A 24,511-nucleotide genomic window follows, 5' to 3' on the forward strand; every position below is an offset into this window, starting at 1 on the left:
ATCCTGGAAAGGTAGCAGGGGGTAGGGGGTGGGGCCTTCCAAGGGAAGGAATGAAATTCACAGGAAGGTGAAAAAAAGTAAATGTTGAGTAACAGGTGTTTGCTGGGCACTCAGAAATAATGCACAAACAGGCCTTGCTGGATTCCTTCCTGTCCACTGTAACCTGTTCATATCATAATGCAGTTCTCTCTCTACCTGGAGCAGGCCCTCTAAATTCTTTTAGGCAGTTAGGGAAGGTAAAGTTTCTTCCTGAGTCTTTTGGGTCTTGATTGTTTTCAGCTGAAAATAATCTCCCTGCCAAAGTGGCCAATCTCAGGGTGGCCTGCCCTTGTCCCCTACACATCATTCAAAGATCTGGTTCTAAGAAATCATTACACCCATTCTCTCTATAAAAACAAGAGCCGAGATAATATGAACAATGACAGGTGGCAAGTTTATGAGAATAAAGGGAGGTGTAATTGATAAGCACTTACCATTAGGTCACATGGATGCAGCCATCACCTGCTAGAAGCCTCCAAACCCCCACAAGCTGGGATGCATAGGACTGTTTGTCCAGTGGCCTGTGAAGTACGTTGCACTGTCACAGCTCCTTTCTCAGCTGCCTGCCTGCCCGCTACCCTACGACCCAGCAATTGCACTCCTGGGTATTTACCCCAGAGATACAGAGGTAGTGATCTGAAGGGGCACCTGCACCCCAATGTTTATACCAGCAATATCCACAAATAGCCAAACTATGGAAGGAGCCGAGATGCCCTTCAACAGATGAATGGAGAAAGAAGATGGGGTTCATATATACACTGGGATATTACTCAGCCATCAGAAAGGATGATTATACACCATTTGCATCAACATGGATGGAACTGGAGGGGATTATGCTGAGTGAAATAAGTCAAGCAGAGAAAGACAATTATCATAAGGTTTCACTCATACGTGGATTATAGGAAACAGAGGACCATAGGGGAAGGGAGGGAAAACTGAATGGGAAGAAATCAGAGAGGGAAACGAACCATGAGAGACTCTGGACTCCAGGAAACACACTGAGGGTTACTGAAGGGAGGTGGGTGTGGGGATGGGGTAACTGGGGGATGGACATTAAGGAGGGCACGTGATGTGATGAGCACTGGGTATTATATGCAACTGATGGCTTATTGAACACTACATCTGAAAATAATGATTTACTTTAATTGAATTTAAATTAAAAAATCATGTTGCTTCTACCACCATTAAAAAAAAAGAAAATTTGTGGTATAGCTAAACTTTAAAACAGGATTTTTAAAGAACAGGTTGAATCTATATTGGGTGACTTGGAGGTTTTTCTATGTAGTGATCATTAGTGAGAAAAGCAGGAATCAGAGAAATGTACGTAATTTAATTCCACTTCATAGAACAAATCATGACAAACTTCGTTCCCCCTTATGTGAGTGTGAGGGTGTGAGGGTGTGTGTCTGTGTGTGTGTGTACTGTTAAAAAGAAAACCTCAGGTCCACAGTGGCGTCACTTATGTTAAGGCCTCACTTAGTAAACCAAGATTTAGTATTTAACTTAATTACAGTTTCAACTCCCCCAGGAATGTAACCTCTAAGCAGCCAACGCAGAATATCCTGGGCAACACGAGGAGGTAATGCGCTCACAGACCCATCCTTTTCCCCTTAGGAGAGCAGCCTTGCCCAAAACAATGCATTCTTTGCTAATAATTTCCTTTTTTCTACTCCTTCTCTGCCTTTAAAAAAACGTTCCTTTTCTGTAGCTCGACAATGCTTCCCTCCACTTGCTAGATGGGATGCTGCCTGATTCGTGAATCGTTTAATAACGGCAATCAGATCTTCAAGTTTAGTCGACTGAATTTTGTTTTTTAACAATACAATATGAGCAAGAAGGAAAAATATAGAAGATTGTATCCAGATTGTTAATGAGAGGAACCAGAGAGCAGGACGGGGTGAATTACTCATTGGAGAGAGAAGACAAGAGGGGGTTGCCTGTGGGACAAATGGACTAAGGGACAGCAAGACACCATATTGAAAAAGGAAGTTGTCCATGACATCAGTTGCATACGTGATAAGAACTCATTTCTAAAAATTAGCTGAATGTGCATTTAAGCATGAAGAGACTGAGAGAGGAACGATGACCTCGGTGGTGGCCATCTCCTGCGTGGAATCTTAGTTGATATTCTGTTCTTCATGTTTTACAGAGTTGATCCCTTACTCTTTTCCATATATCTTTTGTAGTTCAAATATTTTATGACTGACATGCATTATTATATAGTCAGAGAAAAAAATGTTAAATTTCATTGTCATAAAAACATTTGCTTATTTTTATTTCAGGTGGTAGTTCTCATTCTCTCTGTATAATTCCAGCAGCCACTAAATTAATTATGTTCAGAAATTGGACATAGAAACACATAATCGCGGTCTCTGTGTCATGCACCTTATTGGGGCAGATCCAGCAAGGAGAGGGCACCAGCGGAGGGGCGTAGAAGTTGGGGAGACACAAACTCACTAAATCCACGTTGCAGGTATAGGGGAGGCAACACTTTACCTCTACCCACCTCAGGTTTTCAGCAGAGCCCTTTACCAATACGGCAGATTAACGAGAGAAAACCTCGAACTGCATGCAGCCCACATCACGCAGGAAAAACCTAAAAGAAAAATAACCTAGAATGGCCCGGAATTCCAGCTTATAGTCCATTTTCCACAAAGAGCAATATGTTTGCCGGGAAATGACAAGACAAAGGAAAGCAGTTTGAGGCTTCCAAGGGCGGCAAACTGAGGGGAGGTAAACATACGGGAGGAAATTAATGAAGCAAGATTTGTTCGTAGAGTCCTCTGGTCTGACTCTGATAAAAGGAGGATTTATATCCTGCCTTTAGGCAGAAAAGGGGAGCTTTTTCTGCCTTTGCTGTTTCTTAATTGTCTTCAGCTCAAAACAATTTTTATGCCAAAGAGACATATTTTGGGATGATATATTCCGGCTTCCTTCAGTGCATCAGGCTCCAGGATAAAAGTCAGAAGAGGACAATCAGCTCAGTCCCAAGGGCAAAAGCAAGAAACACAGAGGCTGTTGGAGACCTGAGGAGGGCTTGAAGCGAAGGTGTGGGCTTCGTGGGAGCTGTGTTTGCAGAACACACCTGTGAACGGGCCCTGGAAGACTAGCTGCCCTGGGGTGGATGAAAGACAGGGTCAAAGTCTTTCCAGAAGCAGACAAGAACTTGACTAGACACACAGGGAGTTCTCTGAACTTCTTTGACTTATGCCTAAAACACGGTTGTTTAGACATTGTTGTCACTCACTAGGAGACATTTTCTACTTCTAAAATGAATTCTAAGCATGATTCATGCTTCCTTTCAGGGCTTAGTAATCATCTGATGGAGTTGGTGTTAGAAAGGAGGAAGTTCCATGCTGTCTCCAGAGAGTGGATCTTTTTAGGGGCACCTCGGGTTGGAAATCCCAAGAGCTTGTTATTCATAGTGAAACTGAGATGTGGAACTTGAGTTCGTGAATTTTCTTGGTGCTAAGGAAGAGCCTCTCTCCTTGATCTGTATTTGTCTCAGATACGTTAGGTAGCCATCCTGCACAGAGAGCATCCCACTTCCAATTTCGTGCCTCCATGCCCAGGTGGCTTCCTTCGGTCCCTCCTTGTGTGTGGGCGCACCTGTGTGTGCGTGTGTGTGTGCTTCCTTCTTTGGCCTTTCCCTTCCCTAGATGCCCTGCTTCTCTTCCTCTGTGTGGGCCCATGTGATCCTCCAGCAGGGCCCCACACAGTTTACTTTTGGTCAAGACCCAGGCATATCCCAGTGGAAGAGCTCTCACCCAAAAAATGATCTTCCTCACAAGCTAGTGATGCTGATTCCGAGTCTTCCAGTAAAGACTAGTTATCACTGTGCATTTGTCCTCTGGAGGATTTCAGGTCACTATTTTGAAATTCTTTATGTCTTTTAGAGTGCTCTATGGCAATGAAAATGTCCATGATACTGGTAGCTCTTTATGGCGTCATCAAACAATACCTGGTAGAAAAATTTGTTGAAAGGCAGCTGAGGGTAAGAGAGGCTTCTGGTGGCTCTAATTTTTTTGGATGGAAATGGCTCAGGAATTGGGGTGGTCAGTCATTTAAATATTTCATAAGTTTGCCTTAGATCACCCCTGATTTAAGGACAGGCATAGAAAAGAGACACTTGCTGCAGAAATGTGAGCACATGTCTGTGCCCGGTGATGTCCCCTCCGTGTTCTATTTCAATCCCTTTAAACTCAAACACCCATTTATTAACTGCTTCGTAATACTATCCCTTTGTGTTCTCTGAAGGCTAAAATAGGGTCCACGATGATTGCTAATTTATAAAATGTATACACTTTCTGGACAAGTTAGATAAAACATTTAGAAAATTATACGTAGACTATATGAAGAGTAAGGACGACGACGATGATGATGGTAGAGCACACCTGCTGTGTAGAAAGGACCGTGTTAAGTAGCCTGTATATGTAACACGTATGAATCTCAGTCCAGCTGTGGCAGATGTGATGCATTTTTAAAACATTTAACCTCAGATCTGAGCCCATTTCAGTGGGCTGGTAGGAAACTCAAGTTCAGTCATGCTCGCACTCCGTGTCCTCCATATTGATTCACCCAGCCTGCACATTCTTTCGCTTCTACTGCCTGTGGCAGGCCCCCTCCAGGGGAGCTAGAAGCCCCCGGCCCAGATTCCACCTCCCTGCTGCACCTCGCAGTGCTTCTGTGGTCCCACCACAACCTTACAGTGCTGTCGCGGACTGGGGTCCAGTTCTTCATGGCACCTGGAACCCGTAGACTCCCCTCCACGGCCAGCATTGGCTCCGTGTAGGAAACATCCATCTTTTCTCAAACCAGAGCCGTTTCAGTGGATCTAGTTTCTTGGAAAGAAGTCAGAATGAGAATAACATGCTCAGTGTCGTAGACATTGAGGCAGGAACCACTGAGCTGGCTAGCTGCTTGGGTGGAGCTTGAAGGAAAGGAGACAAATACAGGAGAAAATTTCGTGGTTTAAAATCATCTTGTCTCACTCTTGAAAAGAACTGTGAGCATTCCCTCTGGTCTGTTCTCTATCCATTGATTTGTTTTCTCTCTGAGTTGATCTGACCCTCAAATACAGGTGGTCAATCCTTTGTGAGAATCCCACTACTTTTTACTGACACCAAGTTCAACAGATTTGCTTTCTGTGGTCTAAATAGTGTCTCTGGAATCCAGGTCTCTTGGCTTTACGGACATCTTCCAGAGGCTGGGCCTTGTATCAGCCCCCTGTGGGATGCCACGTCGGACCAGGCAGAACTGGTCTCGTTAGTCAGTTACTGACCCACCAGCGTGGGGTATATGCTACTACAGGCCGTACGTTCTCAGTGGGGGCAATATCACTCCCAAGTGGGTGAAAATTCATCACTGGGGACAAAAAAGTCTTATTTTTTATGTATAAAGGAGAGATAGTTATAGAGCATATAAACAAATACATAGTACGTCTCTGGTATTAAATTTTCATCGGAGAAGTTCTAAAATGTCTGTTTATTGGGGGCAATAAGGAAAGAAATGTTGACAGACATTGCTGTAGGTGTCGGAAAAGGAAGAGAACCCACGTCCATGGACAGGCTGTTAAGGGGCCAGGCGCAGCGTCGAGCGGTTTCGTTCATCGTCTTACCGGATCCTGCAAACAGCTGTCTACGGAGGAGGAAGCCGAACTTTCATGACTTGCCCAAAGCCACCCACTTTGTAGGTAGCCTAGCTGAGGTTTGAGGCCAAGTCTCTTTCCACAGCTGGCTCTTCTCGTTAAACCAGCCTGCAAATTCAAAATCAGTGCAGACGTGTCTGCGTCATGCTCTCCACCCTTACGTGTTGCCCTTGTTGTTGGAGAGCAAGAGCAGGAAAATAAACAGTTGGCTGACTACACACGTGTATGGATCACACTGCGTCTACTTGTGATGTGCGCGTAGGACGTCTGCTTCCTGCTGCATCTCACGTCTTGGTTTATTGTCTGAAGGGGAGCCGCTTGCTGGGGGAAGAAAAGAGACCACAGAGAGAAACCATGGTGGCCTGTGCCTTTCCTGCCTCCTCCCTCCACTTCCTTCCTGCGGGCAGCGCCCCGTGGGAGCGCCCTCACTCCCGAACCGGACCTGCTCCGCCTTCCTTGCCTGCGCTCTGCAACTTCCCGTGTGCGGTTCGTGAACTCGGCGATGCTTTGGGGCTGAGCCCTGGTTGGAAAGGCGCAGATTTCTAACCAGTTCCTCTGACGTTCTCTTCCGAGCAGCCAACTAGCAGCTCCATGTAGGGTCCCGTTCCAGGTCATTCTGGGGGAAGGTGGAGGGGACTCCGTGAGCAGCCCCCACCGTCAGCACCCGCTCTTCTGCGGTCCCTCTGTGATTCTGTGCTGGCTGAATGTATATGCACTTGTGCTGGAAAAACTGTTACTGAGGTTGACTTTTCTCCTCTATGGAAAAAGTTAGCTGGTCTAACCCAACCATGGCAGGACCAACATCCAGGGACAGAAGTAAAAGGAGAAAACAAAGAATGAACTTTTGTTGAGGTCATAGCATATGAGGGTAGGTGCTTTTAATGGACTGTGTCATTTATTCTTTACAAAAACTTCACATTATCCCCATTTTACATAAAAAGAAAATGAAGCATGGAAAAGTTAGCCTAAGTGCACACAACTGGTGAGGGTCACCCTTAATGGCATGTTCTTGAGGGGTGCTCTGGGACAATTCCTGGGGAGCTCGGCAGCAAAGCCACCCTAGCAGCAGGGCACTGCCCGGGGCCAAGGCCAGGAGGAAGCGCACAGAGCTGACTCTCCAGAGAGCAGCCAGGACGGCCGCCCCCGGGCCTCCAGACTCACCTACAGCGTCTCGGGACTGCGAGCTTCCTCCCGGCCCCCACAGCCGCCAAGGGGACAGTCTGGCTTTAACTGAAAAGATTGAGAGAATCGCAGTGTCATTGGTGTAGTGTTTGCAGTAGTAAGATACCCATAAGAAGACCAAAATCTGGAGAAAAATCAAAGTAATGTGTGACAAAATGGTGCATGTTGTAGCAACAGGGCAGCACAGTCAGGAGACCTCCCGGATGTCTCCTTCGGCAATTCACTTCCTTTTTCTGGACTCCCCATTCTTTATCCATAAAAGGAGAGAGTTAACTAGCTGAAACTTTCTTCCTGCACGAACAGACTATTGGTGGAAGGGTCAGCTGAGGGATTTCTTTGTATATTTGGGGAACATTTCTCCTCTCTGGGCCTTGCCAGTGACCGTGTTCCATTTGCCTCCAGAGCCTCAGGGATGGCACCTCAAATAGTCGACGGTGATTGTATCAGGGAGACGCCTCGGAAGGCCCTGTGTCTGGCTCAGGAAGGAAACAATATAATAGGGAAGCATTGTGCTGTAGAGTCTGCTCTTTCCTGAGGAAGGTCTTATCGGCAAGTGGTCCCTGTCGTGAGGGTCTCTGACCTCGACCACTTTCTGTGCTTTCATAGACATGCTCTTCTTCACAGGGAGCACTGCCAGGGACCCCGTGACTCTAACTTCCATCAGTGTGTCCCGTGGAAACCAGTCTGGGCCTGGATCATTATCTTCCTGTAGCTCCTTTGAACACAGGAGAGAGGTCTGGGCACGTAGGCGATCGCCCTTCTCATCCCCATTACCAACCTCTTCTAAATGTCTTACCTAAGAGAGCAGTAAAGGAAGAAGCATAGCAAGTCACTGAACCGGTAAGGTGTGTCAGGCATTAGGCTAAGTACTCTTCCCTATAATTTAACATAATCCTGGTAACAACTCTTGAGGTAGCTGCTATTTTTATTCCAGTTTCACAAACGGAGAGACTAAGTCTTACGGAGATTAATGATTGTGAAAGATGGTACAATGAGCTAAGATTCTCAGGCTGGTTGACTTGACCCCCAGAACCTAAGCTCACAGCCCCTGCGATGTTCTGCGGCTGCCGAAATGGTCCTTCTCCCTCATACTCAACCCACATGGGGCATTTGGCCAAGATCAGACCATTAAAATTTGGGTATAGTTTTTGTTTTGTTTTTTAGAAACCTTCCAGAGAGGACATTTTTCCCCTTCCTTTGCATCTTGGGCAGCTTTGCCTTGTATCTTACATCCTACGCTTTGTGGACTTCCTCAGAGTCCTCCCCGGACCAGACCGGTTCCTGCTGGGACTGAGACCAGTTCTTGCCTGCTGTCAGTATGGTACGGAGCACACCTTCCGTGTAACGAGCACTCCCACAAAGAAAACGCACCGCTGATGTTCTCCAGGCCCCGTGCTTCAGCAGCAGTCATCCACGCATATGCTCGAGCGCCTGCTCGCATCAAGACCGCGTTAGGCACAGAAGACGAGCAGAGCCTGCCCTCACGGAGCAACATTCTGCTGGTGGAGAACCAGCCCCTCCCAGATGTTCTGATAAAGCCCATTTTCTCCTGCTTTCTAGCCAAACCACCATGCTCCTCTTACGGTTCTTGACTTCAATTCAGTATCTGACAGAATGACCTTACGGTACTTACAGGAGATCTTCCCCTTCACGCATCCTAGAGCCACACGTGTTGCACCGTAAGCCGCAGGACACTCCCCTTCAGGCCAAGAGAAAGGACGTGAATATTCATGAGCATGTACAGCCCGTGCTTGCGTTTAGAATACTCCGTCTCATCTCATCATCGCAAAAGCTTAAGGAGGCAAAGGTCATTATCCTTGTTTTCAGATGAAATATCTGAAGATCCTAGAGGTCAAGTCACAGAGCTGAAAAAGGGCCGAGTTGAAAGAAGGGTGCCAGCGATGGGGCTCCTACACGGGCCCCCTTGTTCTCCTGCAGCGCCTGCCTCGGGGAAAGACTGGGGAGAGCTCTCGGTTCCTGGGCCTGGGAGGTGGGGCATAGCAGTGGCTGAATCCTAAGCCACCACCCTGGGGCCCGTCCACCACCAGACTGTCCACACCAAGCATTCTCTACCGACTGACAGACTCCAAGTGAACGGAGCAACCAGTCCAAGAGACAAGGAAGCTGAGCGGACAGGGAGGCAGATTTCAGAGACACACCTTTCCCATCTTCCACAGTTGAAGGGTTGACCTTAGGCTGCCTACTGCAGCCTGTTAGGGAGGTACGGGAATTGGCCTCTGGAATCTCTACCCAGGTGCGCCGCTGGGGTCAGGCAGGTTAGAAGCAGGATCTAAGTCTGGACAGCGCATAGAGCAGACCTCACAGCGTCGTGATGTTACAGACTTTTCCTCGTTAAACACGAGGTCTCTGTATATCACTGTTCTCCAGGGAGCTGGGTGCAGCCTGGGGAACATACTTGTGGTTCAGCAAAAGGATTTTATTCATCTGACTTTTTAAATTTTATGTCTTAAAAAAAGCCTATTTCACCTACAGTAAATACAAGGAAATTATTACAGTAAAAATTCAGATGCTGAACTTTCCAAACATACATCTCTAATTATTGTAACATTTTAGGTGTGTAGTGTTTCTCATATAATGCATTATTTTAGAGGGCTTACTGATTTTGGGGAATATACCCTGAGTTGTCCGAGTGATGAGTTCGGTGCTAATTGACCCATTGTTGGTCCTAGGAAAAGCTCTGTGCTTGCGTTTGCGTGTTTTTGAGATAAGTCAAGGGATGATATCAACTGTGAGTCACTCGGAGGATTTCATATTCACAGAACACGGCCTAAGGGCTATATAAGTAGGGACGTTTGAGGAACTTTGTACCGAGAAGGAACCGGGTAAGTTGGGTTGAGCCATTCCCAGTTCAGAATGAAGTTTCTTCTGTTGGTGCTGACCCTGCGGGTCGCGGCTTCGGGGAAGGTTCCCCTGACCAACTCTGCAAGCTCTAAAGAAAATGGTGTGGTGTTTGCTCAAGTAAGTGTTGACCCAGCGTATTTACCCAGCCCGATTTGTGTCTTTAAAATGTATTGCACTGACTAGTTTTATCTTGAAAAGCACTAGTTGAAAACAAGTTTAGGGGACTACTTGCTTTTAGCACTGTATTTTTCTTCGCCAAAGAGGAATGTAGCAAAGTGGTGTTGTTTTTGCAGGAGTGTTATAAAGTTCTCTTATTGAAACTGCCCTATAGGTCACTGCCTCCGGAGCTGCTCCACGGCTGAACTCTACCCACCCTGAAAATAACGTGACATATGCTCAAGTAAGTATCAACACTGGGGTATTGATCCAGTCTGATTTTGTCTCTAAGATCTGTTGCACGGGGGCGCCTGGGCGGCTCCGTCGGTGAAGCGTCTGCCTTCGGCTCAGGTCATGATCTCAGGGTCCTGGGATGGAGCCCCGAGTCGGGCTCCCTGCTCGGTGGGGAGCCTGCTTCTCCCTCCCCCACCCTTGCTCTCTCTCTCTCACTATTTCTCTCTCTCTCTAATAAATACATAAATACATAAAATCTTTAAAAATGTTTTGTTGCGATGACCAGCTCTATCTTGAAAAGTCCTGGCTGAAAACTGGTTTAGGAGGGCTCTTTGCTTTAAACACTGATTTTTCTTTGCCAGAGATGAATGTAGGGGATGTATTGGGTTCTGAAACAGTGTTACAGAATTGGTGGGTGAATTTGTTCCTTTTACTAAAAAACTTTGGCCGAGGAGAGTTAGTTAAAAATAATTGCAGTCAAGTTCTGTTCAGTATTTTACAATAATTATTTAATGCCATTTAATGATCTGAGATTTGAGCAATGGCTTGATTATGTAACCGTTTCAGCCTGCCATGATGGTTCAAGAATACTTTTTACTTTCTGGCATCCCAAATATTTCTTCATGAGCATGTTTTAAAAATAGGGTTTTTTCCATATGTTTCTTTTCCCTCATTGTATGAGTTTGGACGATCTCTCCACTCCCTACAACTCTTCTAACCTTGCATTTACCATTGTTGTCCATTGTGTTGAGCTTTGGAATTTTAAGCAGGAAAAATTTATCCCAACTTAAATTAATAATTTATGCATCCTGGCAATAAAGGTTTTGCTGCTTACTTGATGCCATGATGTGCCAGATGCTGAAATAGATTTTAAATAGAAACAAGCTCAAAGAGGTAGACACGTAAAGTGTTTCCAGTGGCCTTCCAGCAATCAATATTGCTAATAGTTGCTGACTCACCTTGACAGCACAGAGAATTAAGATTTTTTTCTCATCATAAATAATGGTGTGGTGCCTGGTCCAGAAGCACCAATGTGCAGTTGAGTCCGCAGTACAGAGCTCCACCAGAAACCCCTCTGTGTATGATAAGCTCTAACTAAATGTATTTTTTTCAAGAGGTACCTGGAAAACTTTTATGGTTTCGTGATGGACAGAATCCCAACGACAAAAATGAAAGTCAATGGGGACTTCATGGAGGATAAAATTCGGGAAATGCAGCAGTTCTTGGGGCTCAAAGTGACTGGGAAGCTGGACCCGTCTACCCTGGACATGATGCACACGCCCCGATGTGGAGTCCCTGACGCTCATCACTTCCGGACAATGCAAGGGAGACCCGTCTGGAAGAAACGCTTCATCACCTACAGGTGACATCACAGCTGCGCACCTTCCTACCTTCCCTTAGGTCTGACCTCCAGGAACCTGGGCCACGGATAGAGCCCTAAGTCTGGAGGTAGATACGAAGCCTCCCTCCGTTGTCAGCACTCCTCCTGTGTTAACATTCATTCTTTCAAGAAGGGGGATTACTCACTCAAGGAGGAGTTGTTTGGCTTGTCAGCCCAGAGCACAGTATTAAGGCTGCAAGTAAAAGGAGAATGAAACCAAATCTGTAATAAATAAGAGACAGGAGAACATTTTATAGGACAGGCGAGATAAATGCAGAGGCCTGGGAGCAGGGCAAAGGGCGTACACGTCTATGAATGTCAGTCCTTCCCAGAGAAAACCGATAAATCATAAATGAGAAGAAATCCGGTTAGATTCTGTTTAAGGAGGAAGCTGTCCAAGGATAGACACTTCTGTAGCTAATGGTGCAGGGGTTGCTATCTAGACTATCGATTTACGAAATGATTCATTCTCCACCGATGCAGACAAAAATGCAGTGTCGCAATAAGACAGAATTAACACATGGTTTCCATGTATTTTTCTCTCTCTATTTGCTCTGCTGGTAAAGAATCAATAATTACACTCCCGACATGCGGCCTGCAGATGTTGACTATGCCATCCAGAAGGCTTTTCAAGTATGGAGTGATGTGACCCCCCTGAAATTCAGGAAAATCAATTCAGGAGAGGCTGACATTATGATACTTTTTGCATCTGGAGGTAAAGAACGTGGACTTATTTCATCTGTGTGGTTGGCGTGACCTATAGCATGTAAAGAAGGACTAATTTTCTTTCTTTTCAAAAGCTCATGGAGACTTCACGTCTTTCGATGGCAGAGGTGGGGTCATAGCCCATGCTTTCGGACCTGGACCCGGGATTGGGGGTGACACGCATTTTGATGAGGCTGAAATCTGGACTAAAAACTACAAAGGTAAGCAAAAAAGATAACAACAAAAAACAAAAACACAAAAAACAAAGAAAAAACCAAAACCACACATGAAAAACCCTTTACAAATTCTATATTGCGTCCTAATTTTGAAGGGCGGCATTCTGAGAAACGATTATACGACGGAAAAACTCATTCTGATTATAATTGTGTTGCTAAATAAAACGTGACACTTTGTCCCAGTTTCACCCTCTATAAATTGAGGATATTGAACTAGATTATCTTGAAGTTCAGGTTTAAGAATCTGAGGGTGAGCTAGTTCCTTAGCGTGAACCAGAGTTCAGAAAGGTGAACACTGTGATTTAGGCGGTCGGTTTTTGACGGGGCAGTCCGTGCGTGAACTCACGCAAACGCAGACGCTGACTCTGTGCTCACCAGCCGTCTGGGGTGGGCGCCATCCGCGTGATCCGCGCTGGCAATCTCTTAGATTCGTCGTGACACAGAAAGATGAAGTCATAGAAAATTTAGAAATCCCTGTAGCGGAACAAGGTTAGACGGTCACACGGCCTCTCGAGGTTCTGAGATAGGAATTACAGGATGTCCCGCTGACCGCTTGACAATGCCCTGTGTGTGTTTGCAGAGGAGGCTGTCATTCACCATCCCTCTCAGACAGCGGGGGGAGGGGGATAAGCAGTCTCCCTGCTTGAAGGAATCACTACCCACTGGAAAATTCAAACCCTCATATCACAAGCCTTCCTAATCATTCTAGGGGAAATTCTAGATTGTATGACTGACTCATGCGGAGAGTGAATGGAGAGAAAGTCTTCAAGAATGGGCTCTACTGAGCGCCCCCTCTCTGGCTGATACTGCCTGCCTCAGATGGCAGTGTTTTCATAGACCAGAAAGGCTATTTGTTTTAGTCTGACACATGACCCAAGGCTTATTAAATTCTTGATCGAGGAGTTTTGCATTGTCAAAAGACAACTGACACAGAATTAGGTCCTCATTGAGCTGCAAAGCCTCAGCTGGTCATGTTAAATTTGTCTAAATTTCATCCAAGGTTATTTTGGGTGTATAATGTTTTCATCCAACATGGTAGACCTGGGTTGGTTAGCCTCATAGCATGTTTTAGAATTCTAAAGGACTTTAGAAAAATAATTTAATACAGATCTTTATGGAGAGAGGAAATTCAGAGCAGGAGACGGTTAGCAGCCAGCTCGTGGAAAAGCTGGGGCAGAGCTCACATTTCCTAGTTCTCTTCTTTTAACCCAATGTGTACTTCCCACCTGTCCACTTTGATTTATTTCTATTTGGTGCAATTCTGTGCTTTCAAAAAGCTTAATTGTTTATGATAATTATAACTCAGAGTGCTCACTCTCCCAGTAAATGGAATGAACAGTTCACTCAGTGGTTGCTGAGTTTCTCTCACAGCATTGGGTGATGGGGGTGCTGTTTGGACACAGAGACGAAGAGGACACAGTCCCACCCTGGAAGAGCGCACAATCTGGTGGGAAACAGAGTACACGCAGAAAACCACGATTGTGAGATGAAGATCAGTAGTGGTCTTTTGCGCAAAGCTTTACGGGAATTGAAAATAGGAGAAATTGAGATTTAGGTCAAATTGTAATAGGTTGGGACATTTGACAATGTGTGGAGACGTTTTTGGCTGTCAAAACTAGAGAGGCTTCACTACTTGAATTTAAGTGTTGAACTCTGGAGTTTTCTAAACACCTGTGATGCACAGGACAGCCCTCACCCAAGGAATGATCTGGCCTACAGTGTCAGCAGTGCTGACATGGAAAAGCCTTGGCTCAGAGGGTCAAGCCTTCCCAAGTGTGTGCCATCTCCTCGTGTCAGATTTCGGTTGTGTCATTGTCCTCCAGATGCAGACATATTTCACTGCTCTTGCCCCCTTCTGGTTGGTTTCCTCTCAGGCACAAACTTGTTCCTCGTTGCTGTTCATGAGCTTGGCCATTCCTTGGGTCTTAGCCATTCCAGTGATCCAAAAGCCATCATGTTCCCTACTTACAGTTACGTTGACCCCAACACCTTTCGCCTCTCTGCTGATGACGTACGTGGCATTCAGTCTCTCTATGGTGAGTTGACTTTCTTTACTGTTTTGTCTTACAATGACACTCTCATGAATTGTGTCATGGTATCTGCATTTGAACAAAACTTTCACCTCTGTCTTCTGTCTGGAGCCTTGTGAAAACCCTGTGAGGGAGGTAGCACACAGATTTCTGTAATTTTGTGGAAAAGCGCAGGAGACCTAGTGTGCTGATGCCCATGACGGGGGCAGATTCTGAGTCCGCCGGCCTCAGGTTTGGTCTTTCTATCCACCTCACCATTGTCTTTGAAGAAGACACGCGAGAGATTATCTGCCTCGAATAGGAAAACCAGAGTGATCAGATTTTTCTCCTCCATGATTGCGACCACATGGGGGAAAGATCTTTATTGTCTATTTCCTGTGAATGTCATAGGAAACATAAATTGCTTTTTATGCATTTTTCATCCAGAAAATTAATGTTTTAGAAAGAATGGTTCTTCCCCTTAGCAGCTAAAATGCAGATTGTTTTTTCCCTAATGCTTCTTGAAATGTATTTTCAGGACGTCCAGAAAGGCACCAACCCTCATCAAATCCTGACAGTAGAGAATCAGCCACCTGCGACCCCAACTTGAGTTTTGATGCTGTCACTACAATGGGAAATAAAATCTTTTTCTTTAAAGACAGGTAAAATCGTCTTCGTATCTGACCAATATTAAAGGCTCTGTCCTTGGATTTTTAGAATGTTTTGTCAGAGAATGGTGGAAAATGAAGTAGATGAAAATTGAGGAGTGACTTGGAGTCAATTCTGTAGGAAGTAGACAGCCAGAAAGTTCTTTGAAGGGAGAGAGTGGTGTGATTATATTTGTGTTTAATGAGAAAACTGATGCGTAAAAAATGGATTTGCAGTAGGAATCTGGGGTGAGAAAAGGTAAGGCAGGAAGTGAAGCCAGACTACTTTAATCAGAGGTAAAAATGGTTAAGTCTAGGACTAAAGGTGTGACAGTAACAATTTAAGTCCTGATTCTTTTTTTAAATTTTCATGAAAATTTATAATTTTTTCTTTTTTTTATTATAATAATGTTTTTCTATTTTATTATGTTAGTCACCATACAGTACATCCCTGGTTTTTATGTAAAGTTCGATGATTCATTAGTTGCATATAACACCCAGTGCACCATGCAATACGTGCCCTCCTTACTACCCATCACCGGCCTATCCCATTCCCCCACCCCCTCCCCTCTGAAGCCCTCAGTTTGTTTCTCAGAGTCCATAGTCCCTCATGCTTCATTCCCCCTTCTGATTACCCCCCCTTTCTTTATCCCTTTCTTCCCCTACCGATCTTCCTAGTTCTTATGTTCCATAGATGAGAGAAATCATATGATAATTGTCTTTCTCTGCTTGACTTATTTCACTTAGCATTATCTCCTCCAATGCCCTCCATGTTGCAGCAAATGTTGAGAACTCGTTCTTTCTGATAGCTGAGTAATATTCCATTGTATACATGGACCACATCTTCTTAATCCAGTCATCTGTTGAAGGGCATCTCGGCTCCTTCCATGATTTAGCTATTGTGGACAATGCTGCTATGAACATTGGGGTGCCTATGGCCCTTCTCTTCACTACGTCTGTATCTTTGGGGTAAATACCCAGTAGTGCAATGGCTGGGTCATAGGGTAGCTCAATTTTTAACTTTTTAAGGGACCTCCACACTGTTTTCCAGAGTGGCTGTACCAACTCGCATTCCCACCAACAATGTAGGAGGGATCCCCTTTCTCCACATCCTCTCCAGCATTGTTGTTTCTTGCCTTGTCAATTTTTGCCATTCTAACTGGTGTAAGGTGGTATCTTAGTGTGGTTTTGATTTGAATTTCCCTGATGGCTAATGATGTTGAACATTTTTTCATGTGTCTGTTAGCCATTTGTATGTCTTCATTGGAAAAGTGTCTGTTCATATCTTCTGCCCATTTTATGATTTGTTTATTTGTTTCTCGCGTATTGAGTTTGAGAAGTTCTTTGTAGATCTTGGATACCAGTCCTTTATCTGTATTGTCATTTGCAAATATATTCTCCCATTCCGTGGGCTGCCTCTTAGTTTTTTTGACTGTTTCTTTGGCTGTGCAGAAGCTTTTTACCTTGATGAAGTCCTTCATTTTATCTTTTGTTTCTCTTGCCTTTGGAGATGTGTCATGAAAAAGGTTGCTGTGGCCGATGTCGTAGAGGTTGCCGCCTATGCTCTCCTCTAGGATTTTGATGGATTCCTGTCTCACATGATTCTTGATTATACAGAAAGGAATTCCAGGATAACTTAGAGCACAGATTGAAGCAGATATTGGAAGGGTAGGGCATGGAGAAGATTAGTGTTTGGTAGATGGGACAAATATTCTCCATTTTTTAGATTGAAGGATAATTGACATACAATATTGTATTAGTTTCAGGTGTACAACACAGTAACTTGGGATTTATGTATATATTACAAAGTGGTCACCAGAATAAGTCTAGTTCCACCCGTGACCATATCGTGATGTTACACTATTCCTGACTCTGTTCCCTGTGCTGTGCATTTCATGCCTGTCTCTTACTTACTACAGAACTAAAAAGTGTCCTTCTTTTTTTTTTTTTTTAAAGATTTTATTTATTTATTCGATAGAGATAGAGACAGCCAGCGAGAGAGGGAACACAAGCAGGGGGAGTGGGAGAGGAAGAAGCAGGCTCATAGCAGAAGAGCCTGATGTGGGGCTCGATCCCAGATCGCCGGGATCACGCCCTGAGCCGAAGGCAGACGCTTAACTGCTGTGCCACCCAGGCGCCCCAAAAGTGTCCTTCTTAATCCCCTCCACCAACCCCCAGCCTCCCTGCTGGCAACCATCCATTTGTTCTCTATCTATGAGTCTGTTTCTCTTTTGTTTTGTTCGTTCATTTGTTTTGTTTAGATTACACTTCTAAGTGAAATCATATGATGTTTCTTTCTCTGTCTGACTTATTTCACTTAGCATATGCTCTAGGTCCAACCATGTTGTCGCTGATGGCAAGATGCAAGATTTCATTCTTTCTTATGGCTGACATTCCACCGCATGTGCACCACGTCTTCTTTATCCATTCCTCAGTCGATGGACATTTACCCTGCTTCTATATCTTGCCTATTGTAACTAATGCTGCAATGAGCATAGGAGTGCCTGTGTCTTTCCTAATTAGTGTTTTGTTTGCTTTGGGTGAGTACCTAGAAGTGGAATTGCTGGATCATATGGTATTTCTAGAATTAATTTTGTGAAGCACCTCCATACAGTTTTGCAGAGTGGCTGCTCCAGGTTGCACTCCCACCAAGAGTGCACGAGGGTTTCCCTCTCTCCACATCCTCACCAACACTAGCTATTTCTTGTCTTTCTGAGTCTACCCATTCTGACAGGTGTCAGGTGATATCTCATTGTGATTTTGATTTGCATTTCCTGGTGGTTAGTGATATTGCACATCTTTACATGTATCTGTTGGTTGTATGTCATCTCTGGAAAAATATGCAGTTTCTCTGCCTACTTTTTCTTATCAGATTGTTTAATTTTTTAAAAAATATTGAGTTGAGTTCCTTATATATTTTGGATGTGAACCTCTTATTGGATATATCTCTTGCAAATATCTTCTCCCATTACGTTGTTTGCCTTTTCATTTTTGGTGGTTTCCTTTGCTGTACAAAGCTTTTCAGTTTGATGTAGTCCTCCTTGTTTATTTTTGCTTCTGTGGTCCTTATCTGAGGGGATGGATCCAAAAAATAAAAAAGAAAAAGAAAAGAAAGAAATCTCTAAAGCCAGTGTCAAAGAATTCACTGCCTATGTTTTCTTCTAGAAGTGTTATGGTTTCAAGTTTCTACATTTACATCTTTCATCCATTTTGTGTATGGTGTAAGAAAGTGGTCTAGTTTCATTCTTCTGCATGTGGTTCTCCAGTTTCCCCAACACCATTTATTGAGGAGACTGTCTTTTCCCTCTTCTCAGCTTCTTTGTCATAAATTAATTGACCATACAAGAGTGGGTTTATTTCTGGGCTCTTTATTATGTTCTGTTCAACTATGTGACTGTTGTTCTGCTAATACCATACTGTTTTGATTAATTTAGCTGTGTAGTTAATTTATTAGCTTGAAATTAGTAGTCAATTAATTTACTTAATTAATTAGTTAAGTTAATGTAGTTAATTAATTTAGTTTGAAATCTGGGAGCATGTTACCTCCAGCTTTGTTCTTTCTCAAGATTGCTTTGGCTATTTGGGATCTTCTGTGGTTCCATTCAAATTTTAGGGCTCTTTGTTCTAGTTCTGTGAAAAATCCTATTGGTATTTTGGTAGGGATTGCACTGAATCTGTAAATTTGCTTTGGGTAGTATGGATATTTTAACAATATTACTTCTTGCAATCCATGAGCATGGTATATATTTCCATTTATTTGTGTCCTTTTCAATTTCTTTCATCAGGGTCTTACAGTTTTTTAAGTCCAGGTCTTTCACCTCCTTGGTAAAATTCATTCCTAGGTATTTTATTCTTTTTGATGCAGTTATAAATGGTATTGTTTTATTAATTTCTTCTGATAGTTTGTTATCAATGCATAGAAATGCAGCATATTTCATATATTGATTTTTATATCCTGCATCTTTCCTGAGTTCACTTACTAGTTCTACTAGACTTTTGGTGGAGTCTTTAGGGTTTTCTAATTATAGTACCATGTCGTCTGCAAATAATGACAATTTTATTTCTTCCTTTCCAATTTGGATGCCTTTTATTCTTTTCTTGGCTAATTTCTGTGGTTAGGACTTCTGATACTATACCGCATAAAAGTGGCAAGAGTGGACTTCCTTGTCTTGTTCCCGATCTTCAAGGAAAAACTTTCAGCTTTTCACCATTGAGTATGAGGTTAGCTGTGGGTTTGCCATACATGGCCTTTATTTTATTGAGTTGTAGTCCCTCTATAATCATTTTGTTGAGAGTTTTTATCATGAATGGATGTTAAATTTTGTTAAATTCTTTTTCTGCATCTATTGAAATGATTACAGTTTTTATCCTTCATTTTGTTAATGTGGTATATTGCAATGATTTGTGGATATTGAACCATCCTTGTATCCCTCGAATAAATTCCACTTGATAGTGGTACATGATCCTTTTGATGTATTGTTGAATTTGGTTTCTAAGATTTTGTTGAGAATTTTTGCATCCATGTCCATCGGGGATATTGGCCTGTAATTTTCTTTTCTTTTCTTTTTTGCAGTGTCTTTGTCTGGTTTTGGTATCAAGATAATGGTGGCCTTGTACAATGAGTTTTGGAACATTCTTTCCTCTTCCTCTTTTTTTGGGGGGAGGGAATAATTTGAAATAATTTAAGTCTTTAATTATTTAGTATAATTCACCTGTGAAACTGTTTGGTCCTGGATTTTTGTTTGTTGGGAGTTTTTGATTTCTGATTCAATTTTATTTCTAGTAATGTGTCTATTCAAATTTTCTGTTTCTTCCTGATTCAGTCTTGGAAGAGTGTATGTTTCTGGGATGTTAATATCCATTTTTTTGGTTGTTAATATCCATTTTTTTTGGTTGTCCAGTTTGTTCACGTGTAATTGTTAATAGTAGTCTTTTATGATCCTTTGTATTTCTGTGGAATCATTTGTAACTTCTCTTCTATTTCTGAATTTACTTATTTAAGTCCTCTATTTTTTTTCTTTATGAGTCTGGATAAAGGCTTACCAATTTTGTTTAACTTTTGAAAGAACAAGCTCTTTCATTCGTTGATCTTGAAAATATTTTTTTAGTCTTTCATTTCTTTCCACTCCAATCTTTATTATTTCCTTCTTTTAACTAACTCTGGCATTTGTTTGTTCTTTTTCTAGTTCCCTCAGGTGTAAAGTTAGATTATTTATTTGAGGGGCAGCTGCATGGCTCAGTCAGTTGGGCATCTGCCTTCAGCTCAGGGTCATGATCCTGGGGTCCTGGGATCGAACGCTGCATCAGGCTGCTTCTCCCTCTCCCTGTGCCTGCTGTTCCCCCTGCTTGTGCTCTCTCTCTCTCTGTCTCCCTCTCAAATAGATAGATGAAATCTTTTTAAAATAAAGATTATTTATGTGAGATTTCTCAAATAGATAGCCCTGTATCGCCATGAACTTTCCTCTTAGAACTTTTTTACTGCGTCCCTAAGATTTTAGAATTTTGTGTTTTCATTTTCATTTGTCCCAAGGTGGTTTTTATTTATTTTTTTATTTCTTCATTTCTTCATTGGCTGTTTAATAGCACATTATTCAGTCTATACATTTGTAGAGGTTTTTCCCAGTTTTCTTCTTGTCATTGATCTCTAGTCTCATTATTCTCCATTCTTGAGATCCAGAAACTAAGACATTTGGGATAAATAACTTCTTTTAGATTGGAAAACTGGTAAAGGAATTGTGGGTGCAGACTAGAACCTAGACCCTTGATTTCAAGTGTCAGGGTACTTCCATATGGTGGCTTACCCATTAAAATCATTGTTAATATACAAGAACTGATTAAAATCCATTCCTTGTGGTGTTCCTGTTGAGACATCCATGGAACAGAATGTGAGGATATTGGAAAAAAAAACATTAAGTCATTTCACAGGTCCTTCCCAGTGACCATTTCATGGTTCTTGAGTCTACAGTGATTTTTAACATGTGTTAAATGTTTTTCATCAGATTCTTCTGGTGGAGACGTCCTGAGAGTCCAATGAGCAATGTTAGTTTAATTTCTTCTTTGTGGCCAACCTTACCATCTGGCTTTCAAGCTGCTTATGAAGTTGGAGCCAGAAATCAAGTTTTTCTTTTTAAAGGTAACTCTACTGTTTAGTTTGCTACTGAGTCTACTTCAAGGAAGAGAATAAATGAAGGAAATACTACTAATTTTTATAAACATAGAAAAAAAATACTCCAGACTTAATTAATGGTGAGTCTGAACTATGAGCTAAAAATAACTTACATACCTAGGTAATGTGCAAAAATTCCAGGAAAGGTTTGTCAAATATAAGATCATAATACTTGTAAAAAAAATACAGAACCATAGGAGACAAACCATGTTGAAGGACAAGGAGCAGCATGTTTTGGAACTATGGGTAAAGAATGATGTTGTCTGTAGTGAGTCAGTATTTCTATTACTCTTTTTGAATGATTCCAATGTATCTTTTCTATTTCTCTTCACAGATGATAAGTACTGGTTAATTAGCAATTTGAGACCACAGCCACGCTATCCCAAGAACATACATTCTTTGGGCTTTCCCGACTTTGTGAAAAAAATTGATGCAGCTGTTTTTAACCCACTTCTCCATAAGACCTACTTCTTTGTAGATAATCAATATTGGAGGTGAGCTTAATGATTGGTAATGTGACTCCTAAAATTCACGCAACAGTCAGGGAATGGGGCTTTAGGTAGGGAGTCTTTCTATGTAAATTCCCAAGGATCCTTGACCTTCCTCAGAGAGGAATCAAGAGACATAGATCTGGACTAGTTATTGTCATCCTAGTTCTGTTCCCTGGACTTTGGGATTCTGATTTGAGATAGCACATAATGTGTTTCTAAAAGGAACACTTTAAGTAAAATGTCACGTCATGAATCACGGTGGAAGCACAGTGGAGAGCAGGGGCACAGACAGACAAAACACGGTGTTCACACAGTCTGTTCAGGGAGTGCACTCTTCAGATCCCTTTTAACAACCGTTGGGCCCAAGGAGACAAATGAGGAAGCCATCTTCTGAGGGCAGCGAGTCTGGCAAGGGCTTCATCTGCAGGAAATTAGACAGTCGGGCTCTCTAAGCAGCACTAGGCACTGGCGGAGGCATCGTGCGGAGTGGGGAAAGTTCCTGACCAGAAGTCGGGACCCTTAGGGTCTGAGTCCTGTAGGGCCTTGGAATAAATCAGTGAACTGTTTAGGTCCTTGGTTTTCTTATCAGTGCAATTTAAACCTTTTCAGGAAAAGCCTTTCAAGAGAGAATAGGTGGGTTTTGTGGTTCATGTCATGAAATGTCAAGCTCATCATCATGAAATCCATTTTCTTAATGGAGGTCCTACTGATTATTTCTTTGCTCAGGTACGATGAGAGGAGACAATTCATGGACTCTGGTTATCCCAAATTGATTACCAAATACTTTCCAGGAATTAGACCTACAATTGATGCAGTCTACTATTATAACAGTAAGTAGGTCAGGAAGCCATGGATACTGAAAATCCCTTTTTAAAACATGGACAATGATAAAGCCTTCAAGGTCAGAGAACAGGGATTCAAATTGGAAAAGAAGAGGACCCTGCAGTTCTCCATAGGGCTGCAGAGGGAAAATTCATAGTCTGCTTGGTTTAGCATAGGTGGGCTCAAAGATTGAGTGACAGAGAACAAACAGTTTATTTCTAGAGTGGTTTAGCGGGTGGGAGCATGTGATTGTCGCCACTTGCATGCGCCTGAGTTTCTGGAATGTCTGATCTCATCAGGCCACACAGCGTATGCAGGCGGCCATGTGGCAAGACTCTGGCAAGCTGGGCTCGAGCACTTTCTACACCTTGCCTCTTTGACCTTCCCGGCAGCCTCGCCCACCCTGCATGGGCTCTTGTGGACTAGGGCTACGGGTGGGATAAGAAAAACTTGAGGTTGTTGGTGTTTGTGTCTGGGAATATCTTCAGGCAAGGTCAGCCAAAGCGAACTGTTGGCTGGGACCAGGCATTTTGTTTCTTTTCCCACCCCCATGTCTTACTCCTCCATCAAGGCCTCTGTGTGCCCCACCTGCATCCAATTGCTTCCCTTCCAGTTGAGCTCTTCACTGGGAGTGCGGTTTTTCAAAAACAGTCACATCTTAGGAGTTAGCTTTAAGACCAAACAATCTTCTCAATGAAATTAATGAAGATATTTAGTGGTGAAATGATGAGTAGTGAACAGATAGCCAGGGAGCCGGACACCCAGCACAGGGGCCCAGCATTTATATTCTCAAATGTCTAATATAGATCATTTATGAAATTTGGTCTACTATAGGTAATCTATAAAAGCACAGATCCGTGTTTCCTTTTTTTTTTTTTTCAAGAAATACAAGTGAAGAATTAAACTATTCAATTTGTTTTCATTTTTAGGACACTACTATTTCTTCCAAGGACCTGACATATTTGAATATGATGTCGTATCCCAACGTGTCACCAAAAGGCTGAAACAAAATATCAAGTTAGGTTGTTAGGAATGGTGTGATTAGTGATGCTGGTCAGTTCACGTCGGTTAAATAAGTATTTATCGCATACTTGCTATGTGCCCAGTGTAGGTCATGACACAGTGATGTGTGTCTTAAAATAAGGTAAAATCTATAGGCCATAGATAAATTGTCATATAGACAGGTGACTATGCAAACAACTTAAGATTTTTTTTTTTATTTTGAAAACCCTCATTGTCTATTTTTACTTGATTCAACTATTAAGGTTGAAAACAGACACTTTATCAAGGGGCAACAGAATATCTTGTTCCTTGAACATCCCAGAACTGAGAAATTATCATTATTTCTTTGCCTTAACTAACATTAAGCAATGATTAGTTTCTGTGGCCATTAAGTGCTTCAGCAAGTATATCATTTTAGTTCTTTCGGAATAAAAACAGACTATACCAGAAAATAACATTTAGTGTAAGTAACATATAAGTAAAGTATATAATTATGGCGATGATGTTATTTTATTCTGTGCTCAGTGTTGATTTTTCTAAATCTTAAAGTATATATATATTTTTTTCTTTTGTTCAAATAAAAACTTTGAGAGAAAGTATTTGGTTCCTGAGAATTTTTTTCTTGAAAAACAGTGTGTATTTCGAAAATAGTTCTGGACCTACTCCTACATAAGGCGAGACTCTACATAACTGTACCAGGGGGTGAAATGGGAAAAACTTGTATTCGCCTTGGCAGCTCGTCGAAGTCCACATAAATCCCTGGTCCGGAGTCGGGGAAGAGTTCTGCAGACCACGTGTGACCCTGAGGAGCCCGCCCAGAGTACGACGATGAGCCTGGAGAGAAGACACGTACTGGGAACTTCCCGTTCTCCTATAATTCCCACTGCAGCTCGGGCCTCACAGTGTGGGCCACGTCATTGCTGTGAGACCCT

General features: G+C 42.8%; 1 protein-coding gene across 2 annotated transcripts in view; it reads left to right on the forward strand.

Moving 5' to 3' along the window:
* Positions 1–24,167, forward strand: part of MMP12 (matrix metallopeptidase 12) — a 62,381-nt gene extending 38,214 nt beyond the window's left edge. Inside the window, exons 1-11 of one of the 2 annotated variants that reach the window (XM_045797645.2) lie at positions 9,689–9,847; positions 10,062–10,130; positions 11,236–11,483; positions 12,068–12,216; positions 12,302–12,427; positions 14,317–14,478; positions 14,990–15,113; positions 21,098–21,231; positions 21,599–21,758; positions 22,482–22,585; positions 23,507–24,167. In XM_045797645.2, coding sequence (XP_045653601.1) covers positions 9,743–9,847; positions 10,062–10,130; positions 11,236–11,483; positions 12,068–12,216; positions 12,302–12,427; positions 14,317–14,478; positions 14,990–15,113; positions 21,098–21,231; positions 21,599–21,758; positions 22,482–22,585; positions 23,507–23,607 — 1,482 coding nt within the window. In that variant the 5' untranslated portion in view covers positions 9,689–9,742 and the 3' untranslated portion in view covers positions 23,608–24,167. Of the gene's footprint in view, positions 1–9,688; positions 9,848–10,061; positions 10,131–11,235; positions 11,484–12,067; positions 12,217–12,301; positions 12,428–14,316; positions 14,479–14,989; positions 15,114–21,097; positions 21,232–21,598; positions 21,759–22,481; positions 22,586–23,506 lie in introns of those variants that run through there. The other variant, XM_045797646.2, reaches the window with a different exon arrangement.
* Positions 24,168–24,511: the final 344 nt, after the last annotated feature.

Source organism: Ursus americanus, chromosome 16, assembly GCF_024610735.1.
Source record: "Ursus americanus isolate L20-20 chromosome 16, mUrsAme1.1.p, whole genome shotgun sequence".
In the NCBI taxonomy this organism is placed as follows: domain Eukaryota; kingdom Metazoa; phylum Chordata; class Mammalia; order Carnivora; family Ursidae; genus Ursus; species Ursus americanus.